Genomic DNA, 24,416 nt, shown 5'->3' with positions numbered 1-24,416 from the left:
GAAGAGATGCACAGTATGCTTCCCCCTTCTTACAGAAAGACTCCAACAACTTCAGTACATGCCAAAAAGGAGAAGACCATTATCCTTCAGCCCTAGAGGGTCTGACATTCTGAAATAGCATGGTTGCATGCCAAACAAACAAGCAAACATCAACCATTGCATTGTGAACAGTATTTCACTGTTTCCCTTCTCTTCTCACTTCTATGCTTCAACAATTTTGCATCAGATCAGCTCTTCTTTCTTTCTCCTCGTAAAGAAATCCAGGAGGCAGCCAGCAGGTTAGCATCTTGCAATAGAACTACAAGTGAGTTATCACAGAGCCATGGGATGTTTTCTCTCCAGTTCCCTCCAAGTCTTCCTCCTCTTATTATGTCCATTATTGTGTCAATATAACAAATATTTAAAGTGCCTGATTTTTTTAAGTGTCAGAATAACTGCAACATTAATCAGGTAATATCAAGGGGGAAGAGTGAGTGAATTTATAAATTTAAGATTTTTTTCTGTACACTGACATCTGCAGTACAGGATTTTTCCCATCTTATGTGTTTGCCTGTTCTGCTGAACAATTTACAGGATTACACAAATGGCTGCTTCTGCTTGCATACTCAAAAAAAATGAGCAGTTACAATGCTGAGATGCTAACTGCAGGGTCAGAAATTGGTTCATTTCCTCTCACTTTAATAAGGGAGCTCCATTCCCAACTACACTGTGTCCTTCTGTGCCCAGTCTCTCATGTCTTGTAGACTCCTTAGACATTCTTGTATGTTTTTGGACCTCATTGTGCCTTTTGATTGTTCTCTCTGTACTTACCTGGTTGGGTTGGTCTGTATCTAAATGCAACAGATATTTCCTTCTCCTTGTCTTTTTTCTGAAGCCCTTCTAACTGTTTCAAAATCAGTTTGTACTATTTTCCAGCCCTCCAGAATAGGCTTTTGGGTTGCGTAGCAACTGAACTGGCAAGAGGAGGATACCCCTCTGAAATCTATGGATCCAACATGCAAGTCTAGTACTGGGATCGGTTTTTCCAATGATTGCGATGGTTGATTATTCTTATGATACTTAAAATCCTTTCTTCACCATGTCCAGTAGTGTCCAAAACTATTTTAGCAAAGTGGATATGTTTGCCTACAATCAGTTATGAACATATATCTTGGCTAATAGCCTTAATTTATCATGAATAGGATTAGAAAATAGTTTTAAAGAAGTTATTTTAAGAGACACAGATAAAAGGTTTATGGAAACAGTATAGAGGGGTATACATCTGCTTGATTTTTTTTTAAAACATGAGGATTGTGATGTTCCCTCAGTAGTATTATGTTTGATGGACTAATAGCAATTCAACAAAATGCAAATGAAAGCAGATTACTTCTTTTACAAGAAGTTTTGTCAGAAGGTACATTCTGCCATTGAGACAAGTATTATCTCTTGTGTTGTAGTTTTTAAATGTATAGAGTTAGTTTGAAGTGCTCATTTATTATGACATTTATTTAGTCATTTTTTCAGTATGATAGAAACTGAAAAGTAAACTGCAAAATGTAATGTCTGCTTTTCCTCCTTTCATATAGTCAACTATAGAACAAAAGGTAGCTGTGTTGGACAATTAGAAAAAAACAAAACAGAAGTGGTACCCTCTGTAACTGTCTGACAAAGCAGTGTCTGAAATTTGATGACAAAATCAATTTGATGATAAATAAAAACATAGATGAAAAAATGAAAGAAAAAATGTTGCAAGTAGTTCAGCAAATGGCAGAATATAGTACATTAACAGTATGAGGCACTTATTTGAAATAGTGATTCAGAAAGTGTTTTATAAATTAATTAATGTAGACTGCCCAGTTGAAGAAATCACATATTGAATCAGGGCACCCAGGGGCAAAACGTTAGGGCCATTTTTCTTTTGAAAATAGCAGCTATTTGAATATGCTTTCAGCACTAATTGGAACTCATGGGGCCCTGGAAAGGTAGAGAGCAGAAGAAATTGAAGTGAAGGGCTACAGAAATTGGTTTAAGATCTTGAAGCTGTCATTAGGTTAATAGCTTGCATTAAGTTGTTAGTATGCAAATATATAAAATGGCTTGTCTCCAGATAGCTAAGCAGCCAGCTCCTGAAGCTTATGTCTCTGAATCAGCATGCACTCTGTTTCACAAGGTAGACTACTTGAAAGTGAAGCTGACCTTGAATATGTCTGAGCATCTCTTTGGAACCTAATCAATATACACATTTACTGGGGTTGAAATCTTCAGCAAAATGAAGGATGAAGCACTTGAGAGTTAAGCATTTTGAAAACCTCTTGAATTCAATGTGACATATAGCATTGAAATTAATGGGAGTTAACGTGTTCAAGGTTTCTTGAATTTTGCTCAATTTTTTTTAGTTGTTACCCTATGGAATTATATTTTTCTTCCTGTTGTTTTTTCTTCAGGAAAGGAGACTGAAAAAGCCAAAGATCGATATGATAAAGCCACTATGAAACTCCACATGTTGCACAATCAGTATGTCTTGGCACTGAAAGGAGCACAGCTACATCAGCACCAGTATTATGATTCTACGCTTCCTCTGTTCCTAGACTCTTTACAGAAGATGCAAGAAGAAATGATTAAAGCATTGTAAGACATACTTTTGTTTGTTTTAAAAAAGGTGCACCTAATTTATTATATTAAAATTGCACTTCTACATACAGTGGACCCTTGCTTTATGTGGGGGATCCATTCTGGATCATCCCCCGCGTAAAACAAAATGTGCGTATGCTCGAGCCCCATTATATCCAATGGGCCTTGTGCTCATACTGCGGCTGTGCACGCCATTTGTGAGCCCCATTGGATATAATGGGGTAGTGCTCGGCACACGGCCATGTGCATGCGCTGTGCATTCTTCCCTACCCCGGGAGGCTTGAGCGTCAGCTGAAAGCCACGTATAACGAGCCAGCGTATGGTGTGGGCTCACTGTATATGCAGCAGTGGCCTCAAGTCATGCACACTACTGTGGGAAGTAGGGAGCATTAAGTCAAAGTTCTGGTTTTGCTTGGTAGAACTTCGCGTGCTTTAAGGTAAAGATATCTAAGAGATTACCTTCTTCTATATGTAGATGTATCAGCAGCCCTTCCCTTGATACCACTACCTGTAGACATGAAATGAATGGCAGCCAGACATGGGTCCCTTTTTGGGATGGTATCCTTGTGTGGAATGCTCTTTTGAGGGATGTGCCTCTGGAACTATCTCTTTCTGGGGAGGGGGTATCATTTGAAGACAATTTTATTCTACTCTGCTTTTAATTATTGCTTCTATTTCTTGATTTTATCTTCTGTCTGTTTACTGCTAGTGGAGATTTCAAATTGTCTTAATGTTAACTGTTAGGATTTGATTTTTATATGGTAGCTACATCAGAAATTGTATATGAGAAAAGTTGTGTATGAAAGAAAAGCCTACAAGTTATTGTATATTGGGCTGCCCTTGGGTTTTTAGATTATATATAAAGTTGGATAATCCTCATCACTCTGCTTCTCTTTCCTTCTGTATTGGAAGCATAAGCTCATAAAGGTCTTTTAAGGTAAATGGAGCTGTATTTGGGAGTCTTTTTAAAATATAACTCCTTCTGTAGATATTCCAAAACCAGGTTATTTCCTCTTCAAATAGTCATTGAAATAGCTCTTTGGGGACAAATACAGCTGCTTACTTTAATCTTGAATAAATCTTGAATTATTCAATTGGACCCCTTTTTGCCATTCCCAAAGCAGCTGACCCTGTTCTTTATTTTGTGTCTTCTGCTCCTTCCTCATTTTACCAGTAGAGAATACTGTCACTTCTCTCAGCATAAAATTGTGCCTATATGCCTTTAACTGTTCAGTGCTTTGGATTCTCTGAGGAGCAATTTGGAATATTAAATTTTCTCTTTGCTTATCAGAGTTACTCAGATGAGCCAAATAAAAGCACAGACTCTGTTCCTCCCACTTAGAGTTTATCATTATAGCCTCTCATAAGTCTGAAACTTGTTTGGCTCCTCTGAAGTTCCCTCACACTTTCTGGGAAATAGTGAATGCCATAGAGTGATCCGTAGCTTGCTCAGTTTTAATTCACTGAATATTGACTATGTTATAGGGCAGTGATGGTGAATTTTTCAGAGACCGAGTGCCCAAACCCAAAGGTGTTTCTGCACCGGTTGTCACCCAGTGCCAGGGGGCAGGACTTCCGGGGAGATGGGATGTTCAGGGGTGGGATTTCTGCCATCTGAGGGTGGGACATCTGCTTTCTGGGGGCAGGACTTCTGGAGTGGGACTTTCGCAAAAACAGTTGAAGGCCTGGGATGGTGGGGGAAAAGGAGGAACAAATGCATGCTTGTTCCTTCTCCTCCCCTCCCCATACCCTCCTGGGCCTTTGGCTGCCTCTGGAATTAGCTGAAGGCCCGGGACAGCTGGGAAGAGTACAATTTCATTCTTTGGCTTTCATTTTTATCAAGTTATCCTGTTCAGTTGTGAACATACAGCAACATCATTATTGCCTGGTTCTAATAAATAGACTATACTGGATAAGTGACTATCAACATAAGTTTTAAAAGGGTTGTACATATAGTCATTTCTCTCCAGTGTAACAGAAACATCAAGCAGACAAGGATAGATAAGATTAGTATTTCTGCTTCACTAACTGACAGAAATTTCACAAACTTTCTCTCATATACTGTTCAGTAGAAGAAAAAGGAGTAATGGAAAAGGATTCCCTTTGGCTTCTAAAATAACCCTTTCTTCTTTCCTTTCTTACCTCCAAACTATAAAGCTGATGAGGATAAGGTTGCACACTGGCATATATAGCTTCAGTTATGAGCCTGTGGTTTTTGCCCTGCTTTAGCTTGGATAGAATTTGTTGTTATAATGTTTAACATAAGCTAGATTTACATATTGCAGACTGGTTGGTCCTTGTGTCAGTTACAAAGCTATATCTGCCTCCTTTGAGATGCAAGCTTTGCACAGTGTAAGTTGTTCATGTCTTGTGTCAGTAACAAAACAACTTCTTCCCTTTCTACAGCTATTTAAAATGTTTAAAAACATAAAATATTTTTTTCATGAACCGGATAGCTATATGGTAGGATAAACATGCCATAAATAGGAAGGAAGGGAAACATACAGCTAGTTAAATAGGGAGAAGAACTAGTGTTCAAAATTTCATCCGCAGACTGCATATCTGTTTTCACAAAAGAAAAATGAGGGGAGCAGATTTCACTTCATAGTCAACTCGCTTAACCTCATTCACATGTTTATCTATATACCAAACAGGACTGACAGAAATTGTCCAGATTTAATTACAAATATTTTTCTGTTCTTCTTCAGAAAAGGAATCCTTGAAGAATACAGTCAGATCACCAGTCTTGTGACAGAAGAAATAGTGAATGTTCATAAAGAAATCCAGACATCGGTTGAGCAATTAGACCCTAGTTCAGAATATAATAGTTTCATAGAGGCTCATAGGTAAACTAAGATCCATTCATCTGTTCTTTAAGTATCAAAAATAATATTTACAAAATAAATTGGATATAAATTTTTGTAAGAGATTATACATTCACTTTTATCAGTAGTTGTCTGTGTCCAGTGTTGCACCAAGTATGATAGTGTGACTGAAGTTACCTGACTGTGGTGAGGATGCACTTCACACAAATGTTTGAATATTTATGGATGTATCACAGTAGGTATCTGAACTGGTGAACTTGTCCTACTTTGCCTCTTTTTTGTTTTAGATTGCAGTCCTTTCATCTGCATATATAGGACTTTCCATATTCCCAGTATCTGAATCAGACTAGAACTTTCTTATTTGACATAAGCTTTGTTGTATCTCCAACAATGGCTGCATGGGAGAGGACCACCTTAACATAATTTACAAATATCCCTGCCAATTATTGAACCATGAATTGTACGAAAAACTACAGCAAAAACCTGTTAGTAATGCACACTATTCAGTAGTGTACTATTCTTAAAATTTGCATCAACTCTAATGGTTTTTAAAATACTGGGTGAATGGTGCAAGAATAAAGCTGTTCTTATTCAGTTCTGCATCATTTTTAAAAAATCCTCTCTATTTGGTCAGAGGTTAACCAGCTGCTGTTTCTCTCCTTTAATGAATTTTGTTGGACCAAGAAACAGATAGAATACATTCTTTCTAAAGACTTAATTTTATTCATTCTCAACAATTTTTATTATTTGTATCAATAATATTTTATTATATTTGCATATAAATATCTTGTGTGTGTATATGAAGAAGATATAAAACATTAACTACTACTTGTTACAGACTGTAAGAAAATACATATCTGAAGTCATTTAATATACAGGTTTTCTTTTGTAATACTTTCTTACCTCTGTTCAGTTCTATCTTAAAAAATTTCTTCTGGGTTTTGTGTACATGGCAGTAGTTTTCACTTCTAAAGCAAATATAGAAAGACTAGGAAAAGATTATAGAACAGGTAAAAAGAATGAAATGAAAATAGTAAGGTGATAGCTGGTGTCTTGCATCCAGAGAAATCTGGATTTGTATAGATTATGCCTTACTTTGGTAAAGAGAAGATTAATGGAAGCTGCATCCACATGGCAGAAACAATCTGGTTTGACACCACTTTAACTGCCATGGCTCAATGCTATGGAATACTGGGAACTGTGTGGTGGCTCTGCTCTGGTGCCACCACAAACTGCAGTTCCCAGAATTCCATAGTATTGAGCCATGGCAGTTAAAATGGTGTCAAACCAGATTGTTTCTGCCATGTGGATGCAGCCTCCCTCTTGCAAACACAGTTCTTGGTAAATTCCTGCTTCACATATTTGGTGATAGTCTGTATCTAACCATTTGCAATACCAAAGAGAATAGGTAGTCTCAGTATAAAATCTCTAAGTCTTTATGCTTACAGGGTCACAACAGCATCTAAAGATGGCTGTGTTCTGTTGATATGCATATTCTTTGTATTAAATGCAGTCACATTGTGCTTGTGTTTGAAGTGTCTTTGTGTATTATGTAAAACCTATCATTTTGAAACTCCAAAGGATGCCAGATATTGAACAACAAGAAATAACGTTTGATACTTCTTTATTGGAAGAAAATGAAAATCTTCAAGCTAATGAGATTATGTGGAATAATTTGACAGCTGAAAGTTTACAAGCTATGTAAGTAATCTAGTTCTTCCCTTATATGAATACAGTACTTGTTCTGTGACAATAATGCCCAAAGCAAACAAATAAAATAATTATATATATACATTTATGCTATGCAAAATGTGAGAGCCACCGTGAAGTAGTGGTTTGGTTGTTAGACTAGGACAGTGGAGGCTAGGGTTCAGATTCCTGCACAGCCATGGAAATCCACTGGGTGACATTGGGCAAGTCGCATTCTCTCAGCCTCAGAGGGTACCTTACTTGCACAGGCAAAGGCTAAATCCCTATGAACTAATCGTGCTAAGAAAACCCAATGATCAGTTCACCTTAGGGTTGCCATAAGCCAGAAAAGACTTACAAGAGTAGCAACAACAACATGCACAAAATGTATTTTGTTTCTAATATATAGGCTTTGAAGGGCTTGTTGTGCTGATGTTAATAAAGAAGTCATAGAAAAGAATGAGCAAGTAGATTGGCATTGGATGACCAATACCTTTATGAGAGTAGGAAATACTAGGTACTGTATTTTCTGGCGCATAAGACTACTTTTTAACCCAGGAAAATCTTCTCAAAAGTCGGGGGTCGTCTTATACGTCGGGTGCCATCTTATAGGGCAGGTGCTGAAACTTCTGAGCTGGACTGGAGAATCTGCGGTCGCCGCATATGGTGGGGGGAGCTCAAAAACAGTTGCGGCCACATCCCCACCATATGTGACGATCGTATGAAAGCAGGTACCACTCTGATAGTCTTGGAGACAGGAAAGGCTGGGCAGGCAGGGAGAGCTGACCAATCCAAGCAGGCTTTGTGTACAACAAGGTTTCCTGCTAATTACCTGCATGTCATAAGCATTTGAATTAAAATTACCATATTGAAATCAAATCTGATTTTTTTAAATTTTTATTTGGTGTGCATTGGAAGAGGGGTAGTCTTATACGGTGAGTATATCCCAAACTCTATATTTTAACTGGAAAAGTTGGGGGTCGTCTTATATGCCCAGTCGTCTTATACGCCAGAAAATACGGTATATAGAAGGAACAGGAGGCATGGTAAACTCCCTTTTGAAGTTTTTTTTAACCATGGAAACCCTATGATGAGACAATCCAAAGTGAAACTAGTGGTAATGGTTGGATGCCCTCAATGAGCTACTGGGGTAGAGTAGAGGATAGCTACAAGTGGTTCTGGGACTAATGATGCAACTGAACTCAGACTGAAGATAGAAGTTCAGTCATTGATGTGCTCAGAGATGAAAGGAAAGTCTGAAGCTGTACAACTCATAGGAACATGGAGTGCGAATCAAGGGAAAAACTATAATACTGAAACAAGAAATGGAACTTATACACATGGCAATGCTTGGGGTGAGTGGGCTAAAGTGGACAGGAATGGGACTTTTTGAGTCAGATTACTACATGTTGTTTTACTCAGGAAATGAAAATCTAAGAAGAAATGCAGTGGAATTAAAGAGTGAGGAGAGATGTACAAAAAGCAGTCAAAGGATATAATGTGAATTCTGATTAAATCATGTCAGTAAGAAATACTTCAGGGAAAATCCATTAATATAATCATAATGCACGTTTATTGTGCAAACACAGAGGCAAGAGAGAGAGAACCAAAACAGGACTACTTCTCAATAAATAGGTGACTGGAATGCAAAAACAGGAAACAGTTGAATAAAAGTTTGCAGGAAAATTTGGACTAGGAACAAGAAATGAGGCAGGAAATGGACTGGTCGGTTTTGTGAGGCCAACAATTTGTTTATTGCAAATACATTCTTCAAATTTATAACCCAAGAAGCAGCTGTATATGTGAACAAATAGAAATTAAATAGACTATATAATTGGAAGCTGGAGTTGTCTCTGTAAAAACAAGACCAGGAACAGACTGTGGCATAGATCATGAACTACTAATAGCAAAATTTAGAGTAAAGCTAAACACTAAACCAGCCATCAGGTCTAAATACAAACATTGGCGGGTTACATACCGTCATTTGGGACGTCCCCAGGACGTCCCAGTTTAAAAAAGGGGCGTCTCTTCTGGATGCCCCTGTTAAGGAAAAAGCAACATGGGATATAGAGTAAATGAAATAAAACATGTATGTGAGAGTCAGGATGACTCAGCAGAAGATGATGAAATCATTAATTGTAGGATGAACCAAGAGAACCAATGAGAATGATGTACACGCCTACTGGGTGGAAACAGACAACAGTGGGTGGTACCATGCATTGACTATAATAATGACTATGCATCCCAATGTATTTTGTGGGTAGTAGTGGGTAGTAGTAGTGGATAGTGAGGAGTAGAGTATTGTTGTATTGGATAGTTTTGGAGCTGTATATAGTAGAATAAAGTAGATCTTTTATTTAAGACTACTGAGTTGTCTGGTGTCTTGGGTGAAGCTACAAGAACCAGCTGGATCCAGAAGAAGGGTGAAGACTTCTGTGGAAGCAAGAGTGAGAAGGCTTGGAGAGTTTGTCAGGGTCTTCAGCCTATTCTCTGTAACTCTTGCTAAGCTATAACCACTGGCCAAAACTGGTCAGCGAGGTGCACAACCAGGTGGTGAGTTCGAGCCAGAGGTGAAGAGCTACAACTCCCATCATCCCTGACAGCCCCTACTCCTGTTAAGGACTCTGTCCGTAACAAATGGCAGCAGCCGTTCCACACGGCCACCGCCATCTTGACGTAGCGGATGCTGTGCGTCCGCACGTCGCACGGCACTTATGATGTCACGAAGGCGCCATTGGCGCCTCGCGGCGTCATAACTGCGACGTGAGAAGAAGCTCCATTTTGGAGCTTTTTTGCTCCGCGTGGGAGCCGCACGGTTTGGCTGCTGTGGCTCCCTCACGGAGCAAACAGCAGCACCGGCAGACTGCTGCAAAGCGGCGGTCTGCAACAGACCATAGAGAACATCTCTAAATAATTTAAAGACAAGGTGAAAAATAGATTTGCACTATTAATCCAAACAGGCTGACATCAGGACAGAGTAAGAGAAATGGAATGGTTTCCAATCAGGAAAGATGCATTTTATCACCCTGTCTATTTAACATGTATGCTGAATATATCATACGTAAAGCAGGATTGATGTTGGAGGAAGAAGGGGTGAAAATTAGATGAGGGAACATCAACAATCTAAAATATGCATATGACACCATACTACCAGCACAGTCGAGTAAAGACTGAACAATTATTGAAGAATGTCAAGGCAGAAAATGCAAATGCAGGTTTACAATTAATTGTTAATATTTGCTATTCTCATTGAGCCTTTATCAAAAATGAAAAAGGGAGACCTCTGTGAACAGCACCAGGAGTTCTCCTCTCTTCTCTTTCATAAATAGGAAGGAGTTGGGCTGCTCCCACTTATACTGAGCTGATTCATTACACTAAAGAAAAAATCAGAGTTGCTTGTTCTTTGGAAAGATTCTGTGTAAGGCCTTTATTACATGATATTAAGTTACTGATAGATAAACAGTTGGCCCCCCATAGCCACAGATTCTTTATCCATGGGTTCAAGCATCCACGACTTGAAAATATTCAAAAAGTATATACATTCCAGAAAGCAAATTTTGATTTCATTTTATATAAGTAACTGTGTTTAACTCTGCCACTGTAGTTAATGGGACATAAGCATCTATGGATTTTGGTAACCATGAGAGGTCCTGGAGCCAAGCCTCAGTGGATACTAAGGGTCCACTGTGTGTGATTAATGATGTAGAAGGAGTCGGAGCTAGGACACGTAGCATAATAAATCAGTTACCATATATATTAGACTATAAGCCTATTTCATGTTTTAGTCACTGGCAGGTTTTGGGGCCAAAATTAAGGAAATGACCTGTGGATAAGTTGAGGGTAAAACGTAGGGGCATGGAACAAAGGCTCTAAAAGATGAAGCATAGCAAAACAATGCCAAAAAACAAAATTCCAGCAGGCATGTTTGTGCTCATAGTAAAGGCTGGATGGATGAGAGAATGGGAGGGATCAGTGATTCCAGGAGATAATTATGCTCTTTTCTTTCTCCAGGTGGTGCTTTTTTTTAGATAAGAGTTAAAGTACAAGTACTTACACCATGCATAAGTCAACTAATTTTTTGGGGTCATTGTTTTGATCAAAATTTCTAGATTTATGCAGGAGTATATACAGTAATCTCTTTACCTGACATTGCTCTGCACTAGCAGATTACTCAAGCTCTTAAGGTAACAGGTGATAAGTTGTATCCTCGTATCAAACTACTGTAGATAGTTTGGATAAATTTTGTTCACATCAATCAGTTGCCCTAGTGAATTTTTACATTTTTCCATCTATCATGACGTACTGCAAGCTTTTTTCCCCTTTGGATTTCAGTGCATAATTAAAAAGCTTTCAAGGTAGCTGTAAATATTTTAAGTACCAAGTATATTTTTGTTAACATAAGGTTGTAGGAACATGCTAGCTTTTACTACTGCCAAACAGTTTCTAAATAGCCAATTCTTGCACACATACAAAATGCCACAACTACCTCAGGTTGATTCTTCTGCATTTCAGTAGATGCCACAGCCACCACCCCTTTGACAACAAATAAGAAAGAGTTCATTGGACTAAAGAATCCTTTAATATTCTAATCTTAAATAAGATTTAGGGCCCGTACAGCCTGGCACTTATGCAGCCTCTGGGCAGAGTCAGGGTATAGCGTCTTGATGCTGGACTCTCTAACTCCACCCCCAGGGTGTCATTTTGATGCATGATGGTCCACATGGCACAACTCTGGCGCTGCATCCACATGCTGTAGCGCCGAAGGGGCATCATAAAGCCATGCTGCCGCAACTATAGCACCCCTTGGAGGTTGCAAAAGGAGCTCCTTTTGCACCCTCCAGAGACCAGCTCGGGGCTGCGGTGTGAGGTTGCCACAGCCCCGATCCTTTGGGGAGGTCTGTATAACCCTTTAATTACATTTATAGTACAGTCAGCCCTTCTTATACATGGATTTTTTATACACGGATTCAAGCATCCATGGTTTGAAAATGTTCAAAAAAGTATAAATTTCAAATATCAAACCTTGCTATGTCATTATATTTAATGGGACTTCAGCATCCACGGATTTTGTTATCCACGGGGGATTTTGGAACCAAACCCCAGCGTGTAACAAGGGTCCACTGTTTGTCCGCATCATATGCGGCTTTCAGCTTACACTGAAAGCTGCACTCTGGTAGTGGCAATGGTGTGCATGGCTGTGGCATGCTCATTGCACCACTGCACGAGCCCCATTATTTTCAGTGGGGCTTGAGCATTCACAGTATTTCCCTTACGCGGGGGTGGTGGTGCTCTGGACTGGATCCCCTGTGTAAGGGAAGGGCCTACTGTACTTGATTGTAAAATATATTTCAGACAGTCTGGCTTCAGAATACTTTTCTCTTACAGCTTTTCTTTTCAGTATTTACAGCGTACTACTATTTTTGCAAATACAGTTTTCCCCCCACCAGAATTACAATCAAGCATAAGAAGAAAGTACAATATAAATAAGACACTGATAGTATGAATTCTCTATGTGATACTGATTCTTCTTTTTCTTCTTTTTTCAGAGAATGGAACAAAAAGAGTAATGAGTTTACAGAAAATGAATCTGTGATTGACAAATTATTAATTTAGATTATTTTTATTATTTCCATTGAAACCATAGGTTGAAAACAGTAGTAGAAGACTTGATTCAGACACAGCAGACACTTCTAAATAAGGAGGAGTTAGTATTGGAACTGGAAAAGAAGATAGAAGAATCTTCTAAGATCTGTGAAAGGAAATCTGAGTGAGTAGAATAAAGCCATGCAGTTTTAATGCGGTTGATTTTGCCCTACATGAGAGTTGGTTGTTGGATGTCCCAGGCATTTAAGTACAAAAATAAAAGTAAGCTTTTCACAATCTATTAAAATTCCTTGCCACTCCTTTTCCCTTTCCCCATCTAGTGAGATCTTCAATATTATGTTTTGTTTTCTGTCTCTTCCTAATGATAGAGAGGTACTAAATCCTGTCCTTTCATTTTCCTGTATGGTAGCCTTTGGAGATTTACCATTATGCTTTTACCAGGCTGCTTTCTCTTATCTTGTTCTTCCACCTATGTGCAATTAAGCAAATTGTTGTGCCAAGGTTTACATTCCTCTTCTTTACATTCTTCTGTCTTAAGGGTTTGCCATTCTTAGTATAGGGTTCATGTATGTATGCCAAGCTATAGGATATAGCAAGTACTTTTAAAAAGTGTATTAGTTAGCTGTTATGGAGGAATGATTTTTATGAAGATAAATTTGTCTCTCTTATTTCCCTCTCTTAAACAGGGAAATTCAGCATTAGTGATGAATGAACACTTCCTCAATTGATTCAAAGCTATGTTCTGTAATTTTAACTTTCTTTTATGATAAGTGGGAGCTGGTTAATGCTAAGCCCTTTCAAACTTGGAGCTGAAATCTTTCTGTTACCTCAATAAACTCTGCAGCTCTCTTATACCAGACCAAAAGTATATTATTAATAACAGTCAAAACAAAAATGGGGAGTGTTTTTCCCGTGTTCATTAAAAAAAGGAATTTTGTCTCTTTTTTAGTGTTGTGCTTCTGCTAAGCCAGAAGCAGGCATTAGAAGAACTGAAGCAAACTGTTCAACAACTGAGGTGTACTGAAGTCAAGTTTGCAGCACAGAAAGAACTTCTGCAACAAAAAGTGCAAGAAAATGATGGGAAGGAGCCCCCACCAGTTGTACATTATGAGGAAGATGCCAGATCAGTATCTTCTATGGTAAATCCGTGTTCCTTATGTTAGAATTGTGGCATTAGAGTTATATCCTGTGGAGTCACAACTATTAACTACAACTGCTGGTTCAAAACTATTCTGTTTTATGTCAGAATCACTCTATTTTAATGATTCTTTAAGTTCTTTACTGGGATCTTGGCCACTAATATAGGTCTTTTTAAATGGATTAAAATTAAGTGGCCATGATAGTTAAGAAAATAACTATTTTGTTCAGAAACGAACTATTTTGTTCAGAAGTTGTTGTTATGTGTCTTCAAGTAGACTCTAACTTATGGCGATCCTCTTATAAGGTTTTCTTGGCAAGAGGTGGCTGAGAAAATGTGACTTTAAGATCATCCAGGAGTTTCCATGACTGAGTGGGGTTTGAATCATGATCTCCTGAAGTCTTAATTCAGCTCTCAAGCCACTACCCATGCTGGCTGTCTCAGAAGTGGGATACAGACAGCCCAAAAGGGGCGGCTTAGAGCTGGATTGGGGCCAGGGCAAACAGAAGCCTGACCCCAGTCCAGCCAGAATCCACCCCAAAAGGAAGCGGATGGCATGTAAATGCCAGTCTGGTTTCGATCCCGCTTGAGGGCGTGGTGCATCTAAACACCACGCCCCCAGGCCAGCCCCAAGTAGGCTCAAACTGTACAGCCTCAGAAACACTGTGCCTCTGATTATCCAGTGCAGAGAACCAATAAAGCCTGTCACTCAAGTTCTGGCCAGAGATATCTGACTGGCCATATTTGATGGCTTTGATAACTTTTGGTGGTTTCTTCAGCATGATGTTTCTCTCTTTGGATAGAGCTATAAAACTCTGAGAGGCCATAGACATTGAACATTATGACTTTGTTTGCTTTCCTTGTAATAGCAGACAGAAAGATGAGAAAGAGAAAGTCATGATAGTTAGAAGCCATGCTAATGTTGTAGAATTCTTTGTAACTGTTGAGTGCTCCAACCAGCATGCAGGGATCTGTTGCTTGTTTTTGGATAAGAAAATTATCTGCTCTTTTTATATTTTGCATACTTATGAGAATATGCATTTACAATAGTAAAGTTTTTAGTTATGCGTCTGTATGATATGTTTGTTTTCTTAACAATTTACATGAGATGTTGTGTTTGGAGCTATTGTTGTAGCATGCCTTCTATTCGTTTCTGACTTATGGTGATCTGAAGGTGAATCTATCATGGGGTTTTCTTGGCAAGATTTGTTCAGGGGGAGTTGTGATTCCCTCTCTCAGAGGCTGAAAGAATATGATTTGTCCAAGGACACACCATGGGTTTCCATGGCCGAGTGGGAATTCAAACCCTGTCTTCAGAGTCACAGGATAATGTTCAAGCCACTACACCGTGCTGGCTCTCTGCGTTTTAATTCTTTTTCTAACTGCCCAAATTTGTTTTCATTATTTTATCAGTGAGTAGTATTTTTGTAAAACTAGAGATGTTTTTACTGTAGCAGACAAACTAATTTCATGAGAGACCCTTCTATAAAATATGTAATGTAAAGCCTAGTATAGCCTAGCATGGACATATAAAGGTATAACTATTATAGGAAATAGGAACAAGAAAAGATTGGAGCTAAAGTAATTTAAAAAATTAGAGCAAGCTTGTTGTATGTGGTCAGGGCTATCCTATCAGGTAGACAAGTAGGCAAACATTGGAGGTTGCCAAAATATCAGGCATTCTTACTTCCATTTATGACTTGGGCTGTGTTTATGTCAAAGATACACTGCTTGGATGTTTGGTTAAGGCATGAGGAGTAGCTTAGTAGCTCAGCAGTTGGCTGATATTCCTTCAATATGAGGGAGGCAACTATGATCTCTTTGTAAAGTGCTGGAAAGGAAGAAGAGATATAAAAATAAGTAATATTGTGGCCAGACTTTGACTATTTACTAGATTATTGTCACATTGTTCACCAAAAATAATGGACTATTGTCACATTGTTCGCCAAATTGTAGTTGAGATTTGAATGTGGATATTAAAAAAAATACTTGGTATAGTCCTGTATGTGTGAACCTTCCACTGAATAAGGTGGAAGATGTCAAGATAGATTGCACTGCATTGTTGTAATATTTGATTGGCTCTTTGAGACAGAAATGTAGAGGCAGATTAGGATAGTGGCTCAAGAAATGTAGGTATAACTTTACAGCAGGAATTATATGTGTCTTGTCTGATAAAATATAGCAAATTTCTTAATGTCTTTTTTACATTCACAAGTGTTTGTTTTGGAAGCTAGTTACTACATATAATTACCTGTTTACTGTGTGTGTAACAAGATGTAATGAGAACCTAGACTTTAAAAGTAGTTCCTTGGTTCTATAAAGGAGGTTAAGCAGCACTACCTCTTGAACTTTTGTGTGAGCTTTTGTGGATGCTGCCTGTTCATTTTCAGATGTATGTGCACCGCCATAAGGACTAGGATCACATGAAAGCTAAAATTCTGAAGACTGTTCTTCTGTGCCAGATACTGCATGGAGTTGCAGGAGGTCAAACTGCCCTGGTTACTACAGTGTCTCTTTGAACAGTACCACCCCTAGATGAAGCAACATCTTTGAATCCTTGGAAGATGACATCTTTTTCTCTGACTTCACTGAGCAGTGTATTGATCTTCTATTCAGCTTCGGAGACCTTAATAAAACTAGTTAAAATGTCTAGACCTGGTAGACCAAGCTGCATTTCATTCTGTCTCTGTTGCTTTTTTGTATGTTCAAAGTGATTTCTAGTTCTTAAGTCCTTTATTCTTCCAGCAGCTCTGTAAAGCTAGATTAAAAACAAAGTAATGTGCCCTTGGACTAAATCCCATCTGTGAGGGTTTTTTTGGGTGGGGAGGCTTGGTGGATTTTTTCAATATTCCACTTTCAGACAAAATATTATTTCTTACAGTACAGTGATCCTCTCTCCCTAATAATTTCCTTCATAGTGGTAATGCTGCTCCTGCATAGTGGTTCAAAGGTCTTCATTTACTGTTCCTGTTTGTTGTAAAACAAGGTTGGCTAAGCTGTAGAGGTCCAAGTGTCGTTTTCTAGCCAATGATCCTCCAGGAGCCGCTCAAACTGCTTTTGTTTTGTTTTGTTCTTTGGCGGGGTGGGGGGGGACATAATTATTGCTAGCACAGGGTGGATGGTGGACAGACCTTGCTCTATAGTTGAATCATTACTCCTGTCTAGAATGTACCAAGACAAATACACTCACCCCAGGTTTGGGGAGAGGAGTCCAGGAGTCACAACAATGGCCTTTGAGGTGTTATGTGGTCCAGGAGCCATGTGACTGTTTTCTGTACTTTTACAGCAGGGGTGACAAACAGCCTTATAAATTCAGTTTAAGACCAAGTGATGTTTGGTAAAACTGCTGAAGTTCATTGTGTTTTTGAGAACTAAATTGCCATCTCTCTCTCCCCCCCCCATTAGAGATCTTTCCCAACTACAGTAAAAGTTACAAATATTTAAAAAGAAAAACAGAGAGAGAGAGAGAGAGAGAGAGAGAAGAAAAAAGGAAAGAAAAAAGATACAGAAAAGAATATAGAAAGGCTAGAAAGTGGCTTCTGACATCCCTTCCAGCAGTTATAACCATACGTTGCTCACTAAGATTATGTCATACACTTCTTCAAATAAGCAAATCTTATTCTAAAAACCAACAGTTCTTCTTTGTGGTCTTTGCGAAGCAAATAGGTTATTCTGCACCTGCGCAGCATTTCTGGATCCTACTGGAATCATTAGGGAGGACTTCTTCCTATTTAGTTACTTCAAATGTATAATGAAAAGCTTCTGTTAGCAGAGAAAAGTTTAAGGCGTAGAGGTGACATACCTGTAATATAGATCCTTGATGATAAAAATTAGGAGTATTCATCATGATTATTCATCAGTTCATCTGAGGAAGCAGACTGTCCATGGAAGCTTATCCTACAATTTATTTCTCTCAATCTCAAAGGTTCTACAAGAGCCCTTTGCCTATTGATATTCCAGGCTAACAGGGCTATGTCTTTCAATCAGATAGGTTGGTTAGTGAGAATGTAATATGTGCATCTAAGCTTCCCATATAGATTTGTCCTCTTTGACTTCAATAGCTTTGTAGACCTTTGCAGTGGGAATCTCACCACTTACTCATTAAATCTTCTCTACCAGGGCCCAATCTGTCACAAGGACTCTGCCTTCCACAAGCGGACCTCCTAGAAGTCAAGCAGGGCCTTCTGATCAAGCATAGAGAGAGAGCTCTTGTCACCATTCTTGGCCGGTAGAAGGGTGTCTACAAACAGAACATACAGTAACACTTGGAATGCATTACTAAGCTGGTGTCACAGATCAGAGAGGCACTCCCTATAAGCAAGCATTAGCGTAAGCTGTCAAGAAAACTGGTCAGCCAGTATTCACCCTGGCTAATGATTCTTAATCTGACCCTCAGTGTAGTTCTTAAAGGTCTGACCTGACCTCCCTTGTTCAAACATTTAGGTCAGGGATGGCCAAAGTGTGCCCATGGGGTGCATGTGGTTCCCCCTGGCTGTTTTATGGCATCCAGGGATCATTCTTAGCATGTGTGTAAAAATCTAGGTAGCCCCCAAATGTACACTAGAGGATGTGGAGGCATTTCCACCACATTTGGAGCCCCCACCCCCGGGCATGTTATTGTTAACTGCTGTCAGGTTGACTTTGACTTATGACTACTCTATGAATGAGAGACCTCCAAGTCATTCTATCATCAACAGCCCTCCTCAGGTCTTGCAGACTTATCTGTGGTTTCCTTGAATCTATTGAATCTATCCATCTGTAATGCAGTCTTCCTCTTTTCCCACATAATAATGGCGGTGCCTGTGTGTATAGGGCGCCGCCATTATTACGCCCCCGTCACGTGATAGGGGTGAGGCCGGGTTGGATGCCTGGGCCCCCGCCCACCCCTATCACGTGATGGGGGCGCCTCAAGAGCCCGTGTGTAACGGGCCTCAGTTTAGACATAAGTCCATGGTGGCCATAGAACTCTTTTACAGCACCATGGCGTGTTACAGACTGCCCAAAAGTGGGCGGTCTGCTGCCGCCGCCATTCGCTGCGCCGATAAGCCCCAGCGGCCAGACTGCGAGGCTTCCCGGCGCAGCTAAAAAGAAGCATCGAAATGGCGCTTCTTGCCACTTGGAAGTGGCGCCGCGAGGCGCTAGTTGCACACTCACGGCGTCCAGACGTTGTGCATCTGAGACATCAAGATGGCGGCCCCCGTGTGGCGGAGCTCATACTTTTTGGTGGTCTGTAACGTGCCCACATTTCAAATGAGTTGATTTTCTTCCTGTCAGCTTTCTTCACTGTCCAGCTTTCAAAACCATATATAGAAATGTGAACCACGATGGCTTGGACAATCCTAAATTTAATATTCAATGATATCGCTTAAACTTCAGGATCTTGTCTAGTTCCTTCATAACTGACCTTTCAAGTCTTATTCCTCTTCTGATTTCTTGACTGCAGTCTCCATTCTGATTAATGACTGGGGCAAAGGTAAACAAGAAGTCCTGTTTTGATGTGTGATCAAATTGCTCCTGGACTGTATATAGAATATTTTAATATCTTCTTTTTCTGTCTCTGTAGCTGAAGCATAAACATTGAATTATGGTTATATTGATGGATTTTCCCTGTAGTCTTATATTATTCAATCAGACTTTACTTTATATCCTTTGACTGCTTTTGCTACATCTCTCCTCATTATTAATCTTACCTCATTTCTTCTAAGATTTTTATGTCCTGCATAAAACACTGTGTAATGTCTCATTCCTATCCATTTCAGCTTATTCAACCCAAGTATTGTGATGTTTATTGTGAGTCCCAGTCCTGGGAAAAGAGCGGGATATAAATAAATAAATAAATAAATAAATAAATAAATAATGTTTATACGCTCAGTTTCTTGCTTTACCATGCCTAGCTTCCCCTGATTATGGTTCTCATATTCTATTTTCCCATAATGTGTTTTGTGAATCTTCAGACTTTGATTTCATCTCTGAGTATGTCAACAGCTGAATGTCTTTTTGGCTTAAGTCCAGTTGTACAGTTAGCCACAACACTACCGGTAGTTAGCCTCTTCTGAACCCCAGTAGTTGGTTGAATGCCTTCTGACTTGAGAGTCTCATCTTCAGACACTATTGTTTGATTCATTTTGGATTGTCTTATCATTGAGTTTTTATGGCAACAGACATTCAAAAGGAGTTTGACATGTTTCCTTCTGTACAGTACTAACAAGTGTTAACTATGGCGCTCTGCTATTGTCTCTAAGAAACAGTGTCACCCTTCACTACTGCTGCTGCTCAGTAACTGTTTGTCACATTTAGTCTGGCTTCTCAGCAAAAGCCTTTCTGACACAGGAGACCATACTAGCCACACTGTTACCATCAGCATAGCCTCTTGCTTCACAGGAGCACAGTTGCACCACCACAGAAAGGTAGCGCCATTGCTTCCCAGAGGTCAAAAAACAACTTTTCCGCCATTTTTTAAAAACAAACTTTTCATCCTGAAATGCTCCAAACAGTCTACTAAGGGCTGTAGGGTGATTATCTACATTTATTTACCCAGGAGAGGCCTTTTTTGAAACCTAAAACATGGTGAAAATTGCTCCGTACCCTTTAGAAGCATTTAGGAGCTTTATAATAATTCTCCTTATCCCTGCATATCAGATGTTGTACAGTTGTGTTCATATTTTGGGTTTTCCTCTTAACTCACTTTGCTTTTCTCCCTCTTCTTTCTTGTACTGCATGAAGTGTTTTGTCTGTCACCCATTGTTTCCTCTTTCTTTTTGGCCACTGTTAGTGTCTTCCTGCATTCTTCCTTGATTATGTCCTTGACTTCTGCCCACAGTTCTTCAAGTTCTCAGTGGGCCATCCATATATGTGGACTTGCCATCTGCAGATTTAAGCATCTGCATATGGCAGGCCTGGGGGGGGGGGGGAGAGAAGCAGAGGTGGAGGAGGAAGTAGCGGGAAGAAGAGGACGAAAGAAGCAGGGAGAGGAAAGAGGAGGAAGGAAGAAGCCGTGGTGGAGGAAGGAAGAAGAGGGTGAAGGAGGCAGGAAGAGGTGGGAGGAGATGCGAGCAGTGATATCCCTGGGGGGACTGCCCCCGCAGGAGCTCCTTGGGACCACACGGGTGCAGCTCTGGGCCTTGGGAGGGTCCCTGGGCAGGTGGCAAGTGGCCGTTTCCATGGCCTGTGTAGCACTTCCCCCACCCACACTGCCATTTCCCCATGAATTTTGGTATCCATGGAGGGGAGGGGTCTGGAATGGATCCCTGCAGATACCGAGGGCCCACTGTACATAATAGTACACATCTATTTCTTACATTGTCAATGAATTCTTTTGAGGTATTGTTCAGGTCATATTTTGGTATGATGATGATTTTTGCCTTGTTGTTTGATTTTACTCTGATTTTTGTTATAAGCAGTTTTTGGTCTGTGCCACAGTCAGTGCCTGGTCTGGTTTTGGCCCCAAGAATAGAGCTTCTCCATCTTCTGCTTCAAATTGTGTAGTCTATCTGCTATTTGTGTTGGTCATCTGGTAATGTCCATGTTTATAGTCTCCTATCTGGTTGCATGAAGCAGGTGCTTGCAATAAATAGGTTATTGACCTGAGAAGAGTCTATCAGACATTCTCTTGCTTTATTTGTTATACCGAGTCTGAATCTCCCTACTATTTTTGATTCTTTTGATTCTTTGCTACCGACTTTAGCATTCTAGTTGCCAATAATTAACTTGAAGTCCTGTGTTGGTGTGTTGTCTATTTCTTCCTGAACTGCATCATAGAATCTCTGTTTCTTTTTCTTCTACATCTGTGGTTGGAGCATATACTTTGATTATGGTAATATTTATAGGTTTCCCCTGGAATCTTATTGACATTATATGATTTCACTTTGCATTGTAACTTTTGACTACCTTTGCCATATCTTTGCTTATTATGAAAGCCACACCATTTCTTCTTGTTTTTTCATTCCTTGTGTGTTGCTTTTAACTACGTTTGCCTTATTGAACATGTCTACTGTTGCCCTCTCATTCTTTAGTTTGCTTTAGTTATCTCATCTAAAAGGTTTCCTTATTGAAGTGGTCTTGCAAGGAGGGACACCTTTTGTCTCCCTTTACACAGTGCTATCAAGTGTCAACTATGGTGTCACTTCTGTCCTCTGACAGTTAACCTCAGTGTCACCCACCTCTACTGCCACTGCCCAATATTTGCCCATATGACTACAGTATTAAGTTTTTCCCTCTAAAGTCTAAAACTTTATGCTCAAATTTGACCTCAAAATCCCAGGTCGACTTATTTACGAGTCAGTGTGGTAATGTGATATCAGCTTTTCAGATTTCCTCATGCGGTCGGGAGAGGTTTTTTTTCTTTTGAGCGAAGCAGAAAGAGTCCTGGGTGATTTGTTGTTGTTATACAAACAAAAACCTTTTTTAAACATAAAATTTGGGGCACAGAGAAGTTTGCCACTGCCACATTACTAAAATTTAATAGCCCAGTACAAGGGGATCAGTTTAGTCTCTGTGTGGTTTTAAGGAAGGGCAGTGTGCTCACCACCTTCACCAGAAGGTTCCCATTCCTCTTTTAGAGCAGTTTACTATTTCATTTTCTAGGGAGAGGCACTCCTCTATTAAGACAAATGATCCTTTCCTTCAGAAAATGTGGTAGAGATGTAGGATCTTTATTGTGAATTACTGGCACAATATACAGTATAAATAATGTTGAATTCTCTCTTTATCAGCTATTATAAAGCACCTGCAGGAAGCATTTCCCCCATATGTTGTCATTGTTAAAATCTCTGGCTGTTAGTGCTTTTCATGAAGAAGCAGTATTTGCAATGGTGACAGTGTGGACAAAGAAAAAATAAATAAAATAAAAATCAAATGCATCTTCAGCTTTGGGCATAAATGGGAAGAAACTGACTTCTTGTGCCTCCTTTATGCAAGTTGGAACACTGCCTAAGACAGGCACTGACTACCCCCTTCACCCATTCAGCCAGTCCCTCCCCCCCTGGCCTGTTTAATAAGCCAAGGAGGACCAGGGTCTAAGACACATGTGGTAGCTTTCACATCTCCAAGGATCCTGTCCACATCATCAGGCTGCACAAATTGAAAAGTATCCATTAGCACTGGACAAACAAGGACCAAAGTGCATCTGCATCTAAGTCAGAGCAGATCTAGGCAACTTTATCTGGAAAGTGCTTTGCAAATTATTTGCAGCGGGTTGTCAAGTGCTTTCTACTGGAGGTTGAGTGTGCGAAAGACTCCTGACCACTTGGAACAGCTCTGCTGGATGGCTTCCTGTAGATGCAATGCTGTCAGTAAAAAATAATTTCTTTGCTGCCCACACTGCCATGGTGTAGGCCTCCAAATAGTTTCTAGCCTATGTTCGGTCAGATTCACTTTGAGTCTTCTGTCAACATCACTCTAGTCTCCATCTCATTAGCTTCATCACTGACACTTCCCTGGAGAACCAGGGAACTGGTCTAGCTCCACTCCATAAGACTATGTCTACCATCCTGGCCATTTCCCCATTCCAAAGAACAGCCAGAGTTCAACAGAATCACCTGCCAAGGTGACAGGAGCCCCCAGGAATCCATCTGTCAGCCTCTTAGGATGGACCATCCTAATTGGTCCCTCATCCCTGCCGAGTCCCAGTGAGTTTAAAGCTGACCAGATAATGATCTGTCCATGCAATAGAACTGTGGGGAGTTCCTCCACACAAAGATAATCATCACCCCACCCAGCACAGAAAACAAGGTCCAGAGTGTGCTCAGCAGCATGAGTAGGGCCAGATACTACTTTGGACAGACCCATGGTTCTCATGGATGCCATGGAGTCCTGAGCCACTTTTGAAAAAGCAGTCTCAGCATGGATGTTGGAGTCCCCCAGCATTACTAGATAAGGAGACTCCCAACACCAACACCAACACCAAGACAACCCCAGCTAGCTCAGGAAGGAAGACTGTTGAGCAGCAGAATCCCATTCTGTCCTGGCTACCCACCTTCAAATAAACACACTCAAAACCAGTAAACTGTGTGAGGGGGCATCTGGTCAGAAGGCTGGAATCAGGATAGATTACGGTAACTCCACTTCCCCACTCCCCAGGTCTTACCTGCTGCTGCACAGAGAGTCCTGGTGGGCAAAGTGGGGAGAGATTACCCCCCCCCCCTCCGCCTCATCTAGCCAGGTCAGCTTGTTCACCCAGGAACAGCTTCTGAATGGGAGCTGTTTTACTATTCACTGACCTAGCATTCAGCCGCAGCATTTTCAACTCGGGGGTCTGTCATCAAGGCTATCCATGCTGTTTGAGCTGGGAGGTCTGAAGTTTGCTTTGGTCCCTAAGACTAGTTATATGTGGGAAGTTACATGTTATTAAAGAAAAAATGACGGATGGCTGATCGGGGTTTTAAGTTGTTTTTAATTTTGTATCTATGTGTTTTATAATCTGTCTGTATTGTGTTTTATTGCTATGTTCACCGCCCTGATCAATGGAAGGGCGGTATATAAATAAAAATTTTATTTATTATTATTATTATTATTATTATTATTATTATTATTATTATTATTATTATTATTAT

The 24,416-nt window shown here is 40.0% G+C and overlaps 1 protein-coding gene across 4 annotated transcripts in view; it reads left to right on the top strand.

Annotated features, from left to right (window-relative positions):
• Positions 1-24,416, top strand: part of FER (FER tyrosine kinase) — a 204,584-nt gene that overhangs the window by 31,108 nt on the left and 149,060 nt on the right. For 3 of the 4 annotated variants that reach the window (XM_042451397.1, XM_042451398.1, XM_042451399.1), the window contains exons 6-10: positions 2,424-2,607; positions 5,319-5,456; positions 7,017-7,136; positions 12,769-12,891; positions 13,678-13,867. In XM_042451397.1, coding sequence (XP_042307331.1) covers positions 2,424-2,607; positions 5,319-5,456; positions 7,017-7,136; positions 12,769-12,891; positions 13,678-13,867 — 755 coding nt within the window. Of the gene's footprint in view, positions 1-2,423; positions 2,608-5,318; positions 5,457-7,016; positions 7,137-12,768; positions 12,892-13,677; positions 13,868-16,256; positions 16,622-24,416 lie in introns of those variants that run through there. The other variant, XM_042451400.1, reaches the window with a different exon arrangement.

The sequence above is a fragment of the Sceloporus undulatus genome, chromosome 2 (genome assembly GCF_019175285.1).
Source record: "Sceloporus undulatus isolate JIND9_A2432 ecotype Alabama chromosome 2, SceUnd_v1.1, whole genome shotgun sequence".
NCBI classification, from domain to species: Eukaryota; Metazoa; Chordata; class Lepidosauria; order Squamata; family Phrynosomatidae; genus Sceloporus; species Sceloporus undulatus.
This window is presented reverse-complemented; position numbering and strand designations above follow the sequence as displayed.